General features: G+C 45.1%; 1 protein-coding gene across 3 annotated transcripts in view; it reads right to left on the bottom strand.

The window, feature by feature from the left end:
- AK9 (adenylate kinase 9) overlaps nt 1-22,458 on the bottom strand; it is a 1,394,796-nt gene that overhangs the window by 1,165,759 nt on the left and 206,579 nt on the right. For all 3 annotated transcript variants that reach the window (XM_086926806.1, XM_086926808.1, XM_086926807.1), the window contains exon 10: nt 18,828-18,929. In XM_086926806.1, coding sequence (XP_086782932.1) covers nt 18,828-18,929 — 102 coding nt within the window. The remainder of the gene's footprint in view (nt 1-18,827; nt 18,930-22,458) is intronic.

The following is a 22,458-nucleotide window of genomic DNA, read 5'->3' as shown; positions in this document are numbered from 1 at the left end:
ACTGGCAGAAACCCGCGCAAACACACAAAAAAAAAAATCCGCAAATTCACGAGAATTCGCGGATTTTGCGGATTGCGAGTTCGCAAATCCGCAAAATTCGCGAACGCGAGATTCGCAAAATTCGCCCATGCTTACCTGGGATGGATGCGGAGGTCAACCATATGGTACAAAGGTTTGAGCTGTGTATGTTAGCTGACAAAATTGCAAAAGCCAGGTACCTCCCATGCAAATGACGCCAAAGCCAGAGTTTGCTTGGCAAAAGTTGGGTCTCAATATAATTGGTCTCTTCAAAACTCTGCCAGGAAATTTAAGGTTCCCCATGGTACTCATTGATTCATTCCTTTATGTTATTTATTTCTTCTCTATCCTTTTACCTTTCTCTCCCTGGTTGTGCAAGGGTGCAATCTTAGAATGTTGAGGATATAACATTTGTAGTTTGACAGTTTGGGATGATTATGTGAAGATGCAGGCTTGCAATGACGTCTATATAAAGGGCTCCTCACTTCACTTAGCTGTTGCTAGTTTTCACTTAGTTCATTTATAACACTACCCATGTGAGATTACCATATTGTACAGCCCAGGATCTGTGCACAGGTAGCCTGTCCCAGAAGGGAGTTTTCAAGGATTGGAACTGAACTGGTTTTGGTCTTATTATGTGAAAGGGCGTTCATATTGTAGGTAAGGTATATAGTGCTTACAGAAGGACTGGGGCTATTACACATTATAGCCAAAATCTGCACTACTGTAAAGTTCTGCCCAACTTAGGCCTACAGAAACCAGCGAAGTACCAATCTAGGGGTATCTCTACTGTAGATTTACAGTCCCATACATCATATCTACACTCCTTATGACAATCTAAGAATTGTTATATTTCCATGTGTCACCTAATATCCACCTACTGGGCCCCGTTAATTACTCTATTTCCCCAGTAGAATGATCAAAGTCCTTCTCACACAATTGAGCTGTGAAGATGCTTGAAGCAGTCCCTAGGAAAGGAAGGAATAGGAAGATAATCTGCATCTATTAAGTAGCTTGTCACACTTGACCTGACTTCAGACAGCTCTGATCCACAAAAGCAAACGAGGAGGGCCATATGTAAGGAACCAACATAGGAGTGACTCGCCTTTGAACATTCGGTGGGGATGAATCAGGTAACTGTTCCATCTAGGGGCAGAGCAGAGACTCTCAGGGGATCTCTTTCCATAGACAACTCAACATCACTATATTGGATTGTTCCAGAATGCTGTGCAGGAGGGTTGGGCTAGGTCTGGATTGATGTGGTGGCACCCTAAGACTGGCCCAGCAGTGCCTGGCTTCTGGAAATGTCCCCTCCCTCTTAAAAACCCCTGCACAAGGGAGACACAGAGGAGAAGACACTAGACCTGGGAGAACAATAGCAAAAGCATTCCTACCTCAAAGGAGAAGCCACCCGAGGCCCTGCAAGGTTGAACTTTGGGAATTTAGCTCATATTGACCTCCATGATAAGGATGGGTCTCTCTGTGCCCACTTATGCTACCTGAGGAACAGTTGAGGGATTGGACATGATAGGGAAGCTTGGATGGTTCCCTGGACCTTCTGGGGATTGTCCCTAGACTTGACTGCTGACACAAAGGGGTGCCCTGCAAGATGGATGTGAAGCAATGGGCTCTAGGGAGTGTGCCAGGGAGGGTGTTCTACTTACTGGCCAAGAAGGACCTGTGAAAGGTTCTCCCAAAGCAGAAGAGAGCCCAAAAGCACAGGTAGAGGACAGGTCTGGCACAGGAAGCCATAAAAATCAGCTTACTGCAGAAAGGTTTTTAGAGGCCAGGAAACCTTAAGAAAAGGCTCCTGGTGGATAGAGGCTGGCCACCAGGGGTATAGAAGCCCAATATTATTCCAATCGGCCCAACAGTGCCTGGGATACAACAAAGAGCATGTGGATTTGCTGTAAAATCTTCAGTTTACCCAGAGCCAAGTCTCTGAGGGATGGTGCAACTTCAACTCATTATTTTTGATGGGGAGAGAGCATACATGGGGCCTCTTCCACAAGCAAACCTTTGGTCATGAGGACTACATCCAAAGGGGCCTGATTCAGGGATGTCTGAAGGACACCATTCCTCAGAACAAAGAAGCAGGCAAGAAACACACAGCTCCCGCCTCCAGCCAGGAGCCAATACCGAAGGTTCTGCTCCCCTTTGAGGGAGCAGAGAGAAGGATGATCCTCCACCATGCAGCACACATCAGCTGTGGTGGAGTGGGATCTGGCTGGGTTAAGCAGGAGTGGGCATCCCATGCAGCCCCATTAATAGATGCATGATGGGTGCCCCATCAAAGGGCAGGAGCATCCGGCTCTGAAAGAAAAGAAATGCATAAAGCTAATGGGGCCAAAGTAAATTTAAAAAGGGAAAAGTAAAGCAGTAGGGCTGCTTCCAAAAATATGCTACCTAAATATTCACCGTCTCAGACCGGGTGCGACCATTGAGCCTCTGGAAGGTCACTGACAAGGGAAATTAAGTTCCTTGTACTCACAGAGCACAGAGACACCAGCAACATTTTGGAAATGTGTCGAGGGAGAGCTGCAGAGAGAGCAGCAGCCTCCCAGAAGTGCCTCTTAAAAATTCACTAAGGAACTGCCAGGGATCGTGGATCCCTGGCCGCAGCAGCTGTCCTGTGGTAGTCCAACCACCACAGTCCTAATGCGGCGGGCGGCTGGCCATGGGTTCTGTAGTCAATTGAACCGCCCTACTCGTAATAAGGGCCTACGTCTCTAAAGAGCTGTGTTTATGGTCCCGAGATAGGTTTGCCGTGGATTTAAAGCTCTTCATGGGCTTGTAGTTTTAGTCATGAGCTCAGGTAGGCAGGGGCCCTAGTGGTGAGCTCTAAAGTTGCATTATTGCATTATTAATGTGGAGAAAGTAAAATAGAACTCTGGTGCACATGTTTCTGAACACAATGTTTCATTATCAATGTTAATGTTTGACTACGGAAGGTTGTCCAATATAATGAATGCTACTGAATGTTGGTATTACTCCCGCTAACTCTCATAACATGTAGTGGATATTGGTACTGTCCTCATTGATTTCAGTGGGGTTACATTGGTGAATTATAACATGGGGGGCATTGTTGGAGGGGAAGTGGCCCAATCTTACCTGCTGTTGTCCTGAAAGACGCTGTCCTGCGGGGGAAGCTCCTGGGTCCCAGACGCTGTAGTCTCCACGCCGTTTTCCACCACCATCTTGCGGCCAGAGACTACAGCTCCCAGAGAGCTTAGAGGGGACTTTTGATTTTCGCAAGGATCGCGCCCGGAGGCCCTACAAAAGTTCAGACGCTCCCTCCGCGTCGGGGAACGCGCACGGGACTAGCCGGGCTGTGCCCGGGCAAAGGGCGGGCCCTCTGTGGCCCTCCGTGGTCTGAAGGGGTTGGGACGGGCCCACTCCCTTGATCGTTCTGTGAGAAGAGGTAGAGTGACTCCATTTACTAATTGCCTATTTTTGCGGTTTGATTTAACCCACTTTTATAATGTCCCGCGAGGAAGGCACAAACATTGCTACTGAGAGGGGCCCATGCCAAGGGTTACAAGAGCATCACATGAACAGCACCAGCACATTGCCTACCGTTCACGAGATAGACTACAACTCTCCCTGCCACTCTCTACCCAGTATGCAATCTCCCTTACAAACTCCAGTAAGAGTGCAAAATCTGTCACTGTGGGACGAATTAAACATCATATGCAACACCAAGTACGTCGTAGTGGAATCCCCTTCTCCTATTAAAGGCACTAGCTCTTAATATACTAACGGTAGTTTACAGGATCCTTCCCTTTCACCTATGAAAGATAATATCCAAGACCTAGCCCTCCCTCGGCCTTTATCCACTAAAAGGAAGCATTACGAGGTCAATCCTGAAGGGAATCATTCCAAGCTACAAAAATTATCTGTAAGTCCTACTTTACCTGCCAACAATCTGCTCACTACCATGCAGTCTGTAGATAAATTAGTCGATACAACACTCTATCCCCAGTTGCCTCTATTGACCCAGATCGAGCATCTTGTCAAAGCCATCATTTCTCCACTAGTGGAAAAAAATCAATTTCTTAGGGGAAAGGCTCTCAGGTCTAGAGAACACAATCACAACCATTTTGACACCTATCAATAATGTTGACCGTTCCCAGCCACTTACAACCTTGGTAACAACTAAGTCAACCCCTAAACGCATAAACGATCCACCTACATCAAAACCACCCAAAAACCCAGCTCCAATTGCACCCAAAGCCCCCTTCAAATCTGCTCCATCAAGGTTTATTGGGGTTAGACCAGAATTAAATAAAACACCTCGTATACACCTTCCTCCAGAAGCTGCGCCATATGTGTCCGTTCTTTCAGGAGTACCAGCACTTGCTCTGGGGAAAGCCGAAAGTCAGCGGTACCTATTAAATAAGGTCATATTCTGGTTAGGGGAAAATAGACCCCTACCACTGGACCAAGATGGCGGAATCCTGAGCGTTAGAATGGTGAGCTGGTTAGGCTCTTCACCTAAAAACATTCCCGGGGACTTGGTACTGGTTAAATTCAGAAATAGGAACATCGTCCCGTACCTAAGATCTTGCCCGCCCCAAGAAGGAGATGGCCCTATATGCATTTGGGACATACTTGACTTTTACCCTTGTACACCAAACATCCCCTTGCTTAGACCGACAGCAGAGCATTACCATCCGCTGGGAAGGGGGGTTTGTGTATCCAGTGGCATTAGTTTCTCCGCTCCCAATAGATTCGAACCATTACACAACCGTCGCAACTTTTGAATGCACTCTGTATTACCACAGTCGATAATGATAATCTGTACCATCAACATGTCTTATTTTGGAACGCGGAGGTTGGGCATAATTCTTTCTTAACTTATAGTCACATTGTCATTGTATGTATGTATTCATTTTTTAAAGATTGTTTTATATGTACATGTGAGGAGGAACTCACCGATGTATCTCCATGGGCGGTTAAACCCAGTTGTTCATCAAAGGATCGAGTATGTCGGTCTGACGTCAAGAGTCCCGATCCCAGCTCTGAAACTCCATGCCATCTTTCCGTGTTCCTGCAGGGAGCCAACGGCAGTCAAGACCCGGAAGGGGTTGGACATAACCCGGGAAGTACACATAGGGAACCAATGAAAAGCGGAGGTTGTGTGGAAGAAGGCGCGTCGGGTTGGAAAGCGGAATCAACGGTGAAGACGCCAGTGGAGGAGACGGAAACCATTCAACGGGACCAGACCAGCGTGCCAGCGCTCCGGAAAGAAGACGGCGCCGAAGAAGGATCGGACGAACCGTGGTGTGAGGACTGGTGGACTCCCCTGGAGGATGCTGGAGAGCGGCCGTGACTCTGGAGAGTTACGGCAGGGCCGGTGAGTGGGGTGTTACAAGGGACTGAGGGCGGAATACGGAAAAGTGGTGATAGAAACCGATATTCTGATTTAGTGAATGTAAAACTCAGTTATCCTGACATATTGTTTCTGAATCTAGTAGTTTGACGTAACTTATGACCCGTTTGTATTTTCTGGCACTCATACAAACCCTTTAGTGGACATTGGTTTATTTTTGTTACTGTAAAGTCGATTACGCATCCAAATAGGGTGTGGTGATCAAGATCCTTTGTTTTATCCTTACGCAGAACGTGTCAGCTTATGATTATTGCAGACTCAATCATTTTCAAGTTCCCTTTTAATTTTGCTAAATCACTCGATCCTCCCCAGAAACAAGCACTGTGTGGTGTGGTGACGGTATAACCCTGTACATCCTCTTAGGACTAGTGTTCTGACGGCACCTTTCTTTTCCACTTCTTTTATGAGCCTCCGGGGAAATCCTGGGAACTCCGAAGACGAGGAGCCTGGAGACACACCTTTAACAGCCCTCCTTCAAGAAGAAGAAAAGCCGGAAGACACTCAAACTGACTCACGAACCTTTGTTCCTCAATCTGTTATTATTAAACAACCTATTAGAAATTATCTTCAGCCTCCACGCTTGTTTATCCAACCTGCGCTCCCACAAGGGGTGTCAGAAGTGGGATCAGAAGGCGCAATGGAGGCCGCACTTACCAAAATGGCGGAGAATCAAGAACACCTGGGAAAGGTGATGGAGCGGTTCCTGACTGTGGTGGAGGAGGACCGAGCGAAAATACAACAGGTTCTAACAGGGCAAGGACAAACTCAGGAGACAGCACTGGGTAAATTGACGGAGGTCTTAGGACAACAGAGAGGTCCTACTACTTTGCCCTCAGTAGTATTGCAGAGATACGTAAGCGGAAAAGACCCCGATTTTTTCTTTAACAACTTTGAGAGGATGGCAGCCGCAGCGTCATGGCCCATGGACAAATGGGGCCAGTATCTAGGACCCTTACTATCGGGCGACTTACAAGCGGCTTATCAAGCAGCAACGATACAAGGAGGCATCACCTATGCGGATATAAAGAAGTGTATCATGGAACGGTTAGGAATTGACGATGAATCATATAGGCAAAAATTTCGTCAAATGAAAGAAGGTCCCCAAGAGACACCCTGAGCCTTATATTTCAGAGTAAAACATATGGCCGATAGATGGTTAAAACCTGCTACCACCGACAAAGATGGCATCATGGCTAAAATTTATTTAGAACAGTACTTAACCTCTCTTCACCCCCCTATACAGAAATGGGTACGACAGCAAGCTAATCTCACTCTTGAGACGGGTGTAGAAATTGCTAGTGCGTATAGTAGGGCTCAGGAGTTACAGAAAGGTAATGACTATACGGGGAAAACAAGTGGGCCCGTACTTCATCGACCCCCTCGCCCACCTCCACAAAATAAACCCGAACCTATAGCCATTGTACCTGGTTCATCCATAATTCGAGCACGTATGGGTCCACCGTGCTTTCAATGTGGAGGGATGGGCCATATTGCACGATTTTGTCCACAAAAAGAGAAAGAAGAACCTATGGAAATTGGTGTGGTTCGTAATTATTATTGTTCTTCCTCAGACAGAAAACAACCCCCATATCATTGCACTATATCTGTAAATGGTCAAAGAGTAACTGCTTTAGCCGACACTGGATGTCTACACAGTGTGGTACATCCACAAGACTTGGGCTCACACATTGGTCCTGTCGATGGAGCAGTAGCAATACGGTGTGTGCATGGTGATACGAAGCCTTACCCAACTGCACAAGTAAGGATTCAGCATCCAAGAGATGAGGGAACTACTTTGACTGTCGGGTTAATCCCTCAATTACCCGAATAAGCCATCCTTGGAACCTATTACCCGAAACTAGAACAGTTACTACAGGATAAGCCACAACAAGAGGAGGGGTGGTTATCAACTGCACCTTTTTCACAAGAAGAAGGGAAATAATGGCCAGAAGCAAAAATGCGGAAAAGCAAACGACAGAGACGAGCGGAGAAAAACAAGAACCATATTGTATAACCAATAACTGTAGACGAAAACCCATGGGAAACAGACAGAAGTTTCCATGCAGCTCAGCAGGAAGATCCAGCTTTACAGGGAGCCTGGAATCAAGCACTGAATGAAGAAGATCCACATTATGTAGGTCCCTATTTCTTTAAGAAACATGGTTTACTATACAGAAAGGGGAGTCCAACGCAAAAAGCCCAACTACTGGTTCCTGGTCCATTTAGGGAAAAGGTCTTATATCTGGCTCCTAGTCACTTGCTTGGTGGACATTTCGGAGCCGAGAAGACAGAAAAACAAATCCTAGATCTCTTCTACTGGCCAGGAATCTATCAACAAGTAAAGCAGTACTGTAGAGAGTGTCCTATATGTCAACGTAACAGTAGATACCACCCACCTAGGGCTCCCCTGCAACCCCTTCCAATAATAAGTGAGCCCTTTAGTAGAATAGGTATGGACATAATAGGACCCTTGTTACCCTCACGTAGTGGATGTAGGTACGTTCTTGTTATCGTAGATTATGCCACTCGTTTTCCAGAAGCCCTGCCCCTGTGGAAACCAGATACTACCAACGTGGCTAAAGCCATGATTACTGTCTTTTCTAGAGTAGGGTTTCCGAAAGAGGTCATAACCGATCAGGGGACCCCTTTTGTATCTCGACTGATGAAGCAGGTGTGTTCCCAGTTAGGAATTAAACAGATCCGCACGTCGGCTTATCATCTTCAGACGGATGGCCTAGTCGAGAGGTATAATGCCACTATCAAAACCACTTTAAAGAAACTCCTAGCTTTGGAAACAAGGAGATGGGAAGATATGCTACCTTTGGCTTTGTTTGCCATTAGGTGCAAAGAACAGAAAAGTACCGGGTACTCACCCTTTGAGTTACTGTATGGCCACAAACCCCGGACTTTGCTAGAGATGGCACAAGAACGATAGGAAACAGAACCACACAATTCAAAACCCCTCACTGAGTATGTGTCCAATCTCCGAACCCATTTGAGTCAGATAAGGACAATTGTTAGAAACAATTTGGAAGAAGCTCAAACAGCCCAAAAGAGACAGTATGATAAAGGAGCTAAAGAGAGGTCATTTCAAGTAGGAGATCCTGTATTATTGATGATGTCCTCCTCTGACCATAAGCTGTTAGGACAATGGCAAGGACCATATATTATACTAGAGAAAGTGACTCCGGTGACATATCGCATTGAGTTGGATCCCATTCGACATGTGACCCAAGTGTATCATGTCAATTTACTGAAGAAATGGAAGGGCCTAACCCAAACGATGTGAACATGGCAGGGATAGTGGCTGCTTCCTTTGACCAATGTATAGATCCTGATTTGTCTGTATCTTTACGAGAACAACTAACACAGGTGTTACAACCGTTACAAGATACGTTCTCCACTACTCCAGGCAGGACTACCTTTATAGAACATGCAATAAGAACGAAACCAGGGAAACGTGTACAGTTACGACCTTATCGAATCCCTGAAGCACGTAGACAGACTATAAGGGAAGAAATACAGAAAATGCTACAAATGGACATTATCGAACCTTCCATGAGTGAATGGAATTCCCCAATCGTTCTCGTTCCAAAACCTGATGGATCAGTGCGGTTTTGTATTGACTTCAGGGAGGTAAACAAAATATCTGAGTTTGATACCTATCCTTTACCACGAGTTGATGAGATGGTGGAGAGAATCGGTCAAGCTAAATATATCAGTACGCTTGATCTATGTAAGGGGTACTGGCAAATTCCCCTTCGCAAAGAAGTTCGAGAAAAAACAGCCTTCTCTACACCCGATGGGTTATACCAGTTTAAGGTTCTACCCTTCGGGTTACATGGAGCACCAGCTACTTTCCAGAGGGCTATGAACGTAATCTTGCGGCCGCATGAACAGTATGCTGGCGCTTACATTGATGATATTATCATTTATAGTGAGACTTGGGAACAACACTTGAGTCATCTCTCTAATGTAGTCCAGGCTTTAGGAAAATATGGTTTGCGGATAAATCCTGCCAAGAGCCATCTTGCATCGCAAACTGTAAGGTATCTAGGGTACTTGTTAGGTGAAGGAGTGATTAGGCCACAATCCTCCAAACTCACAGCCATTACACAAGTTCCTTTACCACAGACCAAAAAGGATTTGAGAGCTTTTTTGGGACTGTTGGGATATTATCGAAGATTTATTCCACAGTTTTCACAGAAGGCAGCCCCTTTAACCAATCTGTTGCAGAAAAAGTGTAGGACTGAAGAAATTCTCAAACAGCCCCCCTTTGAGGTCAGACAAGCTTTTGAATCCCTTAAGAAAGCTTTAACATCAGAATCCGTTTTAACTAGTCCAGACTATTCTCTTCCCTTCATTCTTCAAACGGACGCCTCAGACTTGGGTATTGGGGCAGTTCTTTCACAAGACACAGCACAAGGAGAAAAACCCATCCTGTATATTAGTCGCAAGCTATTCCCAAGAGAACAAAATTATGCTACCATTGAGAAGGAAGCCTTGGCCATCAAATGGGCTATAGAATCTCTAAGATACTATCTGGAAGGTAGAGAGTTCACTCTATATACCGATCACGCTCCCTTAGAGTGGTTAGCTAGGAATAAAGGGCATAACGAGAGAGTGCTCAGATGGTTTCTTGCTCTACAACCGTATCGTTTTTGTACTAAGCACAGGAAGGGTAAAGGCCAAGGCAATGCTGACTTTTTGTCTCGCTTTCCTCAAGAATCGACCCCAAGTAGTAAGACAGCAAGGGAAAGGGGATGTGAGGAGGAACTCACCGATGTATTTCCATGGGCGGTTAAACCCAGTTGTTCATCAAAGGATCGAGCATGTCGGTCTGACGTCAAGAGTCCCGATCCCAGCTCTGAAACTCCATGCCGTCTTTCCGTGTTCCTGCAGGGAGCCAACGGCAGTCAAGACCCGGAAGGGGTTGGACAACACCCGGGAAGTACACATAGGGAACCAATGAAAAGCGGAGGTTGTGTGGAAGAAGGCGCGTCGGGTTGGAAAGCGGAATCAACGGTGAAGACGCCAGTGGAGGAGACGGAAACCATTCAACGGGACCAGACCAGCGTGCCAGAGCTCCGGAAAGAAGACGACGCCGAAGAAGGATCGGACGAACCGTGGTGTGAGGACTGGTGGAGTCCCCCGGAGGATGCTGGAGAGCGGCCGTGACGCGGGAGAGTTACGGCAGGGCCGGTGAGTGGGGTGTTACAAGGGACTGAGGGCGGAATAAGGAAAAGTGGTGATAGAAACCGATATTCTGATTTAGTGAATGTAAAACTCAGTTATCCTGACATATTGTTTCTGAATCTAGTAGTTTGACGTAACTGTTGACCCGTTTGTATTTTGTGGCACTCATACAAACCCTTTAGTGGACATTGGTTTATTTTTGTTACTGTAAAGTCGATTACGCATCCAAATAGGGTGTGGTGATCAAGATCCTTTGTTTTATCCTTACGCAGAACGTGTCAGCTTATGATTATTGCAGACTCAATCATTTTCAAGTTCCCTTTTAATTTTGCTAAATCACTCGATCCTCCCCAGAAACAAGCACTGTGTGGTGTGGTGACGGTATAACCCTGTACATCCTCTTAGGACTAGTGTTCTGACGGCCCCTTTCTTTTCCACTTCTTTTATGAGCCTCCGGGGAAATCCTGGGAACTCCGAAGACGAGGAGCCTGGAGACACACCTTTAACAGCCCTCCTTCGAGAAGAAGAAAAGCCGGAAGACACTCAAACTGACTCACAAACCTTTCTTCCTCAATCTGTTATTATTAAACAACCTATTTGAAATTATCTTCAGCCTCCACGCTTGTTTATCCGACCTGCGCTCCCACAGTACGCTTTTATGATTTTAAAGCAAAATCGAATAAAGCATTTTCGAATCGAATCGAATTATAACATGTGGATGCTTTTACTGATGTGGTGACACCCTGACAAAACCAATAGGTCTACCTTAGTGATAATGACACCCCCTTATCTTGTGATGTGTTATCTAGTATAGGGGATATTGAGGTTAAGAGGTTAAGAGGTTCAGGATCCACTAGGGATGTAAGCTGATATGAGGGTGCCACCAAAGGTAGTATTTCCATCTACCTGAAGTACATATATGTAATTTAATGCAAAGTATTTAGGAGTGTGTGTAGTAAAATTACATTTCGTTTTAAAAAGAACATGCACAAACTGGATAATGATTTATTAGATATTGTTGTTGCATACCAGCGAGCTGGGGTTACTACCCCAAACCGCCTCCACTGAGTTGGTCTTGGGTGAGTGAGCCTGCTGGCAGGGAAATCGAACTTCTTTGCATCTCTACACCACCAGGCTCTTGGGGGCCGAGGTAATCTAGGCAAACAGAGGAGACCATGTCTGGGTCCTCGGCACACCGAAGTGCATTGTAGCGCATAAAAGCGGGACCGTAGAATGCCAAAGTGCATTGAAGCACACGAAGCACACCTTGGAGCAGGAGAGGTGGAAGAGGTAGGTGCACAGTATTTTCACCACCCTTCTGGATGCCTGGAACTCCTGCTCCTGCTGCTCCTCTACTCCACCGTCAGAGCTGCCTTGAGCCTCGAGTTTGCCCGCATCAAAGTGCCCGCTGCGAAGTGCCTGATTTTCTGCACACACAGGAGCTACTAGAGGGATGAGTGTGGAGGCAACAGTTAGACCCCACTGGGTGAGTGTCCTGGGCCTCGCACCTTGCAGAAGAGTCTCAGCCAGGCTGGACGCGGCTTGCGGGACCAGTGAGCAACATTTGCTCCGTGCTCCAATCTCTCCCTTTTGCCTCCTGAAATCTCTTCGCATAAGGCTAAGTTCTAGTAGCCCACAACACCAGCTAACAGTGCAACGGGCCCTAGTCCTTATCAAGAATGCCACAAGTAGTAGGCAAGAAGCGGGGGCACCATTAAAGAGACTAGCCTGGTCTCGTATTCATCCAACTAGCCCAACCCCACAGTTGTGGGTACATTCGGGACCAGAACTTCTAATCCTGGCCCCAAGCTCTCCAGACAGTTGCATTGCCGCGCTTCAAGCCGCTGTGAAGTACAAAATAAGGGCGCTCATAGATTATTTCCCACGATATACAGAAGGAAACTCACCACCTGTTTCAACTCAGCCACCGAGGGGAAAGCTACCCCAAACTTAACAAGCACCATAACACCCTAAGCACTGCACAGATGCACCTAGCTCCGCAATCACTCTCTGCGGCTCTTTAAACAGACCTTATCACGCAGCTCCCCCAGCCTCTTTCAATCCTGGGCTCCAATGGGCCCATTCATTGCTAACAACCTTACAGGCCCTGAAGTGGTTTCTCCCACGGTCAGACAGAACACAAGCTCAGTCCATTACAATTCCACTGCACCAACTGTGAAGCGAAGGTCATATTAATTTCCTAGGCTCAATGGGGTACCTGGCACTTCTCTCCCCTCCCAGGCACCGGAGCCTCTGAAGTTGGAACAAATGAACTCTGAAAAAGCAGTGTGCCCTGGAGAGTCCTTGAAAAATCCGCAAGTCATCACTGCGCAAATACATCCCTACACTCCTCCTTCCTTCTCAGGTTCCACACTGGCTCATCCCCCCAGCTTCACCCAGATCCATCTTGCTAATGACTGGCCCAACCACCCAAATTCTCAACATGGGAGATCTCTCTGCTTCATTTCTTCATAACATGGAGTTTAAAGTAGAAGGAAGACTTGACCTTACCCTGAAGTTGTTTAGAACTCAAGAAGCAACCAGGGACTCACTACCGGACACACAAGACACCAACAGAATGGAGGACCTGCACTAAACCGCAAAAAGTGCAGCACAAAATTCCATAGCCAGAGCATTGATATGGCAGTCAACTAAAACAGAGCTACAAATAGATCTTCTCCAGTCAACTGTGCAGTGCCTAGTGAATTTGAGCATTAAGATTAGACTCTATTGAAGGCACATTTCAAGGTTGCCTGGATGCCAAGACATGCCCTATTCATGTACGGCCATCAATGACAGGTGGGCAACTCTTCTCAAGATCCTAGGCAATCTCATTACCACAGTCATGTGTAAAGTCTCCATCTCTGCACCTAGCAGCCCAAACACCTATTTCAAACTAATCCAGGAGACAACAAATGCAGAGGGGACACTCCTCAGTCCAACCATAAATTTCACCCACAGCCCCAGGTCAAACGTGGGCCCCCCTGGTCATGCCACATGGCACGACTCACTGTCCTCCTTCACATGGCCCAGCCCCCACCCACCACACAGTCTATCAGCAAGGTCAACAAGGAGGCTCAACCCAGCCCGATGTTATTGAGATCCTCATTTTCCAGGAGGGCCAAGAAAAAGTTAAGAAAACAGCAAAAAAAAAACATCAAAACAAAATCAGCTGTGCTGCTCATAACCATCCAAAACCGTCCCCTATGGCTGCTAATGATCACACACAACAATACCCAATCCTCACATCTAAGCTGGGCTCAAACAACCAAACAACAACAAGGGCTCAGGACACGACCCGAAGACTCCTCTCTCCTCTAAGCACACACAGGAAGGCCTGGCCTCTGGCAAGGCAAGTCCACCCGAGTCCACACATGTGCCACTGTACAACTGGGTGCTTGCGTTCACCCAAAGAGGGTGGACAACAGCAGCCAAGCCATCCCTGCCAACTTTACAAGCATAGCTCCTAGCGAGCACAGAGCATGGGCCCCTCCAAATTAGCTCCTACTGCTCCACAGTTAGTCCCACGCCCCGGCAACCTTGGGCAACACGCAAAATGAACATTCCACAACAGAGTGGTTGGGCACAAGCTCATCCAGCTCAACTGAAGCACACTCATTAAAATAGTAGGGACAAAGCTGTAAAGGAGGAGCTGCATGGCCACAAGGCAGTGTTAACCCTCAGATACTATATTAGGGTCCACACAAGATCTTAAATAGGGGCAACATACTTTGTTTATTTAAACACATTCCATATCTGGCACCCGTCCAGTCAGAGGACCTTGCCTGGGTCAGATTCCAAAATCTCCCTGGGGGACACCAATGGAGAATCAACCCTGGTAGGATTTTGGCACCAACAACACCAAGTCACAGCAGTCAAGGAAGTGCCACAGCTGGCAAAATGGGGAATAGATATCTAACTCCCTCACTTGGGGAAGTATCCACACATCCTCTACGTCTCTCCCCGGAGGAAGGGGGCACAGTAGGTCCTGCACAGCACAAACAGGACCAACAGCGACATAAATCACCAAACCTAGCCTAAGATTTCCAAGGCTCTCAGAATCACAAGCACAAAAGACCAAAGGGCCGTGCACCTCTAGCCCACATGGCAGACATTACAGAAGGCCAATATCCCTCTAGATGGCATCCAAAACCCTAGCTCATGACAGGCGCATGGAAAACTTACCAGGGAAGTAGGCCCCAGACCTAAATTGACAATCATCTCCTGGAATGTTGCAAGTCTCAAGAAAACACAGCCATCAACTACCTTTTCAACTGTGACATATTAGGCTTACAGGAGACATGAGCTACAGCACCCATGATTTTATGAATTTCACATCGCTGCCACGAAACGCAAAATATGTGGCCGCCCGTCTGGCAGTTTTTCTATTTTTATCAAGCACGCCCAAAAAATAGTGGCCACGAAAATACCCATTGGGCGGTATGCCGTTCAAGCCCTGCTCATCAAAGGCCTAAAGTTTAACTCTCAAGATCTATGACTGCTGCTAATTAACTACTACCTCAACCCTGCTCAGCACCAGAATAAAGAAGTTCTGGACTTAATAGCAAATATGATTGGTGTGCTGCTGAACAAACATGACTCCCATCAGGCAATCATAGTAGGGAACTTCAACACTAGGGCCTTGGGCAAGTCTTTCAATCCCTTAGCTCGAAAGGCGACGTCGCACCCCTAAATGCTCTTTTTCACAACCAAAGAAAAAGTGCACTCAAACCCATAAAGAAGTTTGTTTTCCTCAGTGGTGCACAAACCCCACCTTTTGGAACAGAGTCACCACTGATTACATATTCATCAGCGAAGGGCTGGCATTCAAACTTTAAGACTTTGAAGTCGATTTTAAAAACTAAAGTGACCATAGACCCTTGCGTGCAATTCTGCTATTAGGACTCACTTTTACTACCATTGCTTGGGGAACCAACTGGGGAAGAGTGTCACAAGGCCCTCCACAGAATTAAATGGTCAGAGAATCTTGGAGGTAAACTTCTAGCCTTGATTGAGGAAACAAAGTCAGGCACCAAACCACTGGGCACCACAAATCACTGGGACACTGGGAGGAAATTGTAGAAGATCTCCAACAGGCGATGGGGAACAGACATCGGAAACTTCTGAGAAGATGCACCTTTGCTTTAACATTTCCCCCTAGTCGCACAAAGGAGCTTCCTGCCTGCAAGCACATTCTCCATAGTGCCTTGGCCGCAAGAAGAAGAGGCTGCAAAATACAAATTGGCCAATCACTCACTGCTTTTAGAAGCAGAAGGCATGGCAATGCAGAAAGGAGCATATTGAAGTAAAGTGGCTTATAATTTTCTCTCTATTAAAAGAGTAGAACTTGTCTCGTCTTTCGAAGTACATGCTCCGCCTTAGCAATCCGGCACAGACCAAAGAGAACAGTGTGGCAGAAAGGGTCTGGATCAGCTTTGTCAAGCAGTTCTAGCCAATGAACCAGATTGCAGAAACCACACTCTTTCCGCGCAACACTGCTCCAGATCCTTGGCCTAAGCATGGCATTTCCATCCCAGAAGGAGCAGTAACGGTCACTATCAAAAAAATGAAGAACGATTGAGCCCCACGGCCAAATGGGATCCTTGCCGTCTTGTTTAAAACAGCACAAGTTTTCTGGGCCAGAATCCTAATGCCACTTATTAATTTCACTGTTGTCATTGCAATGACACTAACATCTTCGAGGAGCTCAATCCTGTTTCTAATTCATAAAAAGGAAAACTGCTCCAATCCTGCAAACTATCGGCTCATCACCCTCCTCGATCTTGAAGCTAAAGCCTATGCCCGTATTCTTTCAGAGGAGGTGAAAACCTGGGCTTCAGAAAGAAAGAATGCTCTCTTTCTTCCTATCTGGATTCAGGCATGACTGCTCAATGATGAATAACATCATAGCATTGGCATATTTATTCAATCAAGCCATAAGCGCAAGCAACCCCCCCCCCCCGTTCAGCTACTTTGCCGACTATAGAGCTGATTTCATTAGGGTGGATTGGGGCAGGCAATGGGGGAAGCTAACTGCTTGGGGGAATCCCACCCCTTGCTCCTCAAGGGAATAATACCTCTGTACCAGGAGACCTGAGTCCTAGTAAAAACAAGACCCACCACAGCCACTGCTATGGTGCCTACTTAAGCGTCTTAAGCAGCGCTGCGTATTGCCGACCACTCCTTTTGAATTTTTACACTGCCGACCTGGGCTCTGCTTTGGAAGGCACCAGTTTAAATACACCAAGCTGGGCAAATTGCACCTTCCTATCTTGCAATATGCAGATGATACCGCAATCATGGACCACACCAGAGCTGGACTACAGCAATCCCCAACGATCTCCATTTCTACAATCAGGAGTACAAATTCCAGGTGAATCAGGGCAAAACCAAGGTAACTGTCTTTGGTAAATAGCCAAACAAAAAACAACTTCGCTGGCAGCTTAGAGAATTACAAATCACGACAAACCCAACCTGCAATTACCTAGGCGTTTGGTGCATGGAAGGGGCTAAACAAGCTGCTCAACTAAGAAACAAGTCCACCTGTGTCACCCATAGCCTCAAACACCTAAGCAACCGGCTACATAGCCCATCAGCTGATCCACTGCTGACAGTTCTGAGAGCAAAACTGATCCAGGCCCTAAACTTTGGCCAACTAGCCTTTCCCAGTGCCCTTGAAACACTTCTTAAGAACTCCCAGAGCACCAGATACAAGAAAGTCTTACTTGCTACCCAGCTGAGTCTAGAGTTGTGCCTCGTAAGGCCAGACTTTATGTGTCAGGAGGACCTAATAAAATATTTTCAAAATATTATCTTAGGGTCCTGCGTGCCCCCAGAGCTCTTCCTCAAACACCACCCAAATCAATATTTGAAGGAGAAGACTCCCCATGGCAAACCTGGTTAGCAATGGCAATCAGCAGTTTAAATATTGTGTCTGCCAACCTACACCCCCAAGTAATTCCATATTCAATGTGGAAAAAAGCTGTGAATAGGCAGGTAATGCAACTGTCTTTTGAGCAGAACATCGAAAGTCTACGCTCCAGCTGTACCACCAAGTCACTGAACTCACCCTACATGCCAGGGCAGGTTCAGCCCTACTTTAAACAGGCACCTTCAGCCCAGGCATTGCTTGGCCAATCATGGACTTTAACCCGCCCGGGCCTGGCGCATGGAGGCAATCTCATACAGGTTATATAACAATCGCAAAGAATCTTGACTCCTTTTTCCATGCGGCTGCCCCAAACTTGCTGATGGATGCTGCTGATAGCTTCTTTCTCTGTTGTGGGCCAATGATATTAGTTAGTACAGAGAGCCCTCAGATCTGTGCTTTTCCAGTAATATGCCAGGAAACCTTGCCAGGCTTGGGAAATTCACAGACTCCATCCGTCTCACACTCCTTAACGCCCCTACATCGTGACACTAGCTTTTGGTAGTGCACTATGTGCTCTTCATACATCTCTTAAGTCACAGCCAGTCCCCACCAACTACAAACGCCACATGCAAAGCTCTCTGAATCCCGGCGGTATTCAGCAACACAAGTTGACTGTCTTGTACTTTCCATCTCCCAGCAAAAACCTTGTGGACCTCACCTAGTGGGGACCGGGCGATAAATCATTCCCCCAATGCACCCACTTTCTAACCAACTTGAGCTCCAAAATCGCACCAGGGGTAACTAGTCTGCATTTTGCACTTTCTCCCCTCCTCCCACAACCTTAGATGTTACTTCCACTGCAAAATTTGTGAAAACCTTTCGGACTCATTTTTTATTCCTTTTTATACTTAAATCATTTTAGATGCTGTTTACAGGGTATTGTGCTCCTTTTAGAAATGCCATTGATTCTATTTTACATTTCTTCCAAGTATTTATGGAAGAGGGAGTGGTTTTCTTGCCATCAGGTAGTCGATTCGTATGTCACAAATTTGAACCAATACTTAAATATAAAAACACTGATCACTACATGGTTCTGGCCTCTATTGGTGGAGAATGGACTTTTGTCTGAAACAAAATATGCTGAGTACGTGATGGGTGAAATGAAGAGACGCGTGCTTGAAACCGATTTTATTTGAGGTTCTAAATCAGACACTTAACTTTTGTGCACCTCAAATGCTCTCACATTTTATTTCTAACATTTACTGAAACCCATCTAAAAATAAACGCTTTCAACTTAGAAATAACTGTATTTTTTATAATGTTGCCTAGTTTTGTAGGCATCAGACTTACAGTATCCTCAATGTCTTGCACTCCTTCCTCATCTGCGGCCTGAAGTTTGATGACAGGAGCTCCAGTTGGCACTCCCAAAAACTCAAGTCGGGACAACACAGACTAAAATAGGAAAAAGTGCAAAAAAGTTCAAAATGTGCGGATATTTAAAGGTGGTGAATTGACAATAACTTAAATCACTTTATCAACAGTCCCAACTTTATCAATGAAGTGTGAGACTGGCTTAAAACATCCAGAAATATTCAAATATACAGAAAAACTGCAACTTTAAGTGACACTTTTGATTACACTGTGATATGTCTTGAGGTGAGACCATACTCATCACTATTTGGGGGTTTGGGCTATCTTTTTACACAAGACAACAGTGACTCAACTTATATTCTTCCTTTATACTGAAGTAAGAGTTCCAGCCCGGGTTACATTTTGCAAAACATACAAAAGTAACAGGTTAGAGTGGTCATGCACTGTGCAAATTTAAACAGTTTTTACAAACTGTAAGCAAAAAATGTTCTTTTCCTGTGTTGATAGGTCTCAAGCATCGGTAGTTTAATCATAATTATAACCACTTTGGAGGGCACTGCAAGTGATATAGGATTCCACAATACACTGAAAGAAATATTATTAAAAATAAATAAAAAGTATTTTTAAAATGATTACACAGGCTGAGGCTCTAACTAAAACTTTGTATCTGCTTCTACGGGACTAAAAACCATAAGGTCCAACTTAAAGAGTCATTTTATTTTTTGAAAAATGCTTTATTAAAAAGCAAACACAGACATGGTGGTCTGCTGACCCCAGTAGACCACCATCCTTGTGATGGCTGCTATTCCCAATGGCTCACAAATAGTGACCTTCCTTATTCATATACATGGGGTAGGCCAATTTGTGACCTACCGGGAATCACTAACTAAAACTCTAAATGTTTCATACATTAGGAATAAAAATATCCTAATAGCAGACAATAGCAATTAGATAATCACTATTCCTAAAATTTGTAAATATGGCCCTAAATATGAAAAAAAGCCACATGACCGCAAAAATCAAAATTAATCTTGCGCATGGGTTTTTCGGTTTGATTATCTGTATCCAGACAATGCTGTCAAAAGGATGAACCAGTCTCTAGGATGGAACAGTAGGTTCTCTAGAAATTGCACTGCTGTCTATGAAAAACCAATGGCTAACATCTGACCGCCTACTAGAAAGGGACTATTCATATACAGCTACATCTTCTCTCAAAAGTATCAATGTTATGGACAGATGACTGCAGGTTTCGATAACTTAGTGATGTCTAGGTGAACGTTGAGAGCTCCTTTTTCAGTGAGGTTAAGGCTGAATGTGATGCTACCTTCAACTGACAATGAGATAGAAGATTTTTGATTCTTCTTTTTTAAGGATCATAGGTAGATGTTTGCTTCCTTTTTAAATGGTGGGTGAAGAGAGTGTATGGTCAGGCGTGAAGCCCAGAGTGCTTGAGTTTCAGCTCATTCAAAAAGGCTGGGACAAAAGTGTTTTGATGTTCTGGGGGGATGAGTAGGAATTCGGTTTTGTGTGAATACAGCATCAGTATATTCTCCACTATTCAATCTTGATTTAACATGATGTTTGTACAGAGAATGGCAACATCCTTTACAAATGAAAACATTAAGTATAGTTGGGAGCCATCTGCATATTGATGGGCTATGGCACAGGCTGAAAAAAATAGGGGAGAGTATCGAACTATGAGGGAAGCTGTATAATATATATATATATATATATATATATATATATATATATATATATATATATATATATATATATATATATATATATATATATATATATATATATATATATATATTTTTTTTTATATATGTGTGCCCAACTTCACTAGCCGCTGTCAATGAGAAAGGAACAAAAGTTGTCCATTATGAATGAGAGCTCTAAATTCAATTCTGTTTTTTAAGAACCACGTTTAATTTCTTGTGATAAATATTATCAGATGCTGCTGAGAGATCTATTAAGATCAGTAGAGCTATACTGCCTTCGCCTAGGATGCGGTGAATATCAACAAATACTCTCAATGTTGCTATTTCTGTACCTAACGTTGTTCCGAACTCTGATTGGAATTCTGCTAGCAGATGGCTATCATTGATGTAAGATGTTAGATGACTCAGGATATATTGCACGTTGGTTTTCTGAGCCTTTATAAATTGGAAATTGGTCAGCTATTAGCCAATAGTTGAAGATCTAAGTTGCATACTTTAACATGTTTGCTATTTGATTTTTTAAGAGTTTTGCAAAAGTTCCTTGACATTAGAAAAAAAACATTGAGAACAAAACTGAAAAGGAGAGAACAGGTAAGTATTAAGGAAAGGGATTAGTGAACAAATTACTTACCTTCGGTAATGCTTTTACTGGCAGATACAGTATCTGCCTGTGGATTCCACACCTTTCGATTACCCTTGCGCCAGCATTCCACAGAAACTTTTTTCATAGCTCTACCACATCGATGAGGACGTCACAATAGCGCAGTTCCGCTCGTGACTCTGTATGACGTCATTGGAGCCATAAGAAGACCTCATTGGCGTGCTGACGCCTGTTCCACCCATTTTTTCCATGCCTTCCAGGCAAGCGGGTGAACGGACAACATTTTGCAAATATACACAGTATACAATATATGTACCAATATACACGTTATATTATTCAAAGGAGAAAAGAGACTAGAAATACTAGACATTTCCTAGCAACAAACTACATATCATTTTAAAAGACAATGAAACACCAGTATGTTATATTCAAAATTCTTTTTGGTATAGGAAGGCAGATAACCTGGGAGGCGGGTGGGTCAGTGAAGAGAATCCACAGGCAGATACAGTATCCACCAGAAAAAGCATTACCGGAGGTAAGTAACTTGTTCTTCTGAACGATACAGCTGCCTGTGGATTCCTCACCTTTCAAATTGATTCCCCAAGCAGTCCCGCTCCCGGAGGAGGGTGTCCGCCTACCGATGCCAAAAATCTTGCAGCACAGAACATGCAAAATGGCAGTCACTCCTCACCTCTGTATCCAAGCAGTAATGCTTTGCAAAGTTGTGGAGGGAGCCCCAAGTTGCCGCCTTGCAGATGTCTACAACAGGGACACCTCTAGCTAAAGCCGAAGTAGAAGACTTAGCTCTAGTAGAATGAGCTTGAATACCTTCAGGCGGCTCCTTCGAGGCCAAGGTGTAGCAGATCTTCATGCAAAAGATGATCCACATGGAAAGCGTTCGCTTGTGGACAGCTTTGCCCTTCATTCTTCCCACATAACCAATGAGGAGCTGATAGTCGATCCTTAAATCCTTGGTTCTGTCCAGGTAGAAGCTGTTAGGATCCAGGAGGCGAAGTCTCGCCTCCTACTTGGAAGGGTGATTGGGAGGATAGAAAGTAGGTAAGGTGATTGACTGCCCTAGATGAAAAGGAGTAACCAACTTAGGCAGGAAAGCAGCCCTGGTCCTGAAAACTATCTAATCTGCATAAATGGATGTAAAAGGAGGTTTAGAACTAAGAGCCTGAAGCTCACTTACCCTCGTAGCAGAGGTAATAGCAATCAGAAAAATTGTTTTGAAAGTTAGAAGCCTCAACAGACAACAATGAAGAGGCTCGAAAGGAGACCC

This window comes from Lissotriton vulgaris, chromosome 6 (assembly GCF_964263255.1).
Source record: "Lissotriton vulgaris chromosome 6, aLisVul1.2, whole genome shotgun sequence".
NCBI lineage: Eukaryota > Metazoa > Chordata > Amphibia > Caudata > Salamandridae > Lissotriton > Lissotriton vulgaris.
This window is presented reverse-complemented; position numbering and strand designations above follow the sequence as displayed.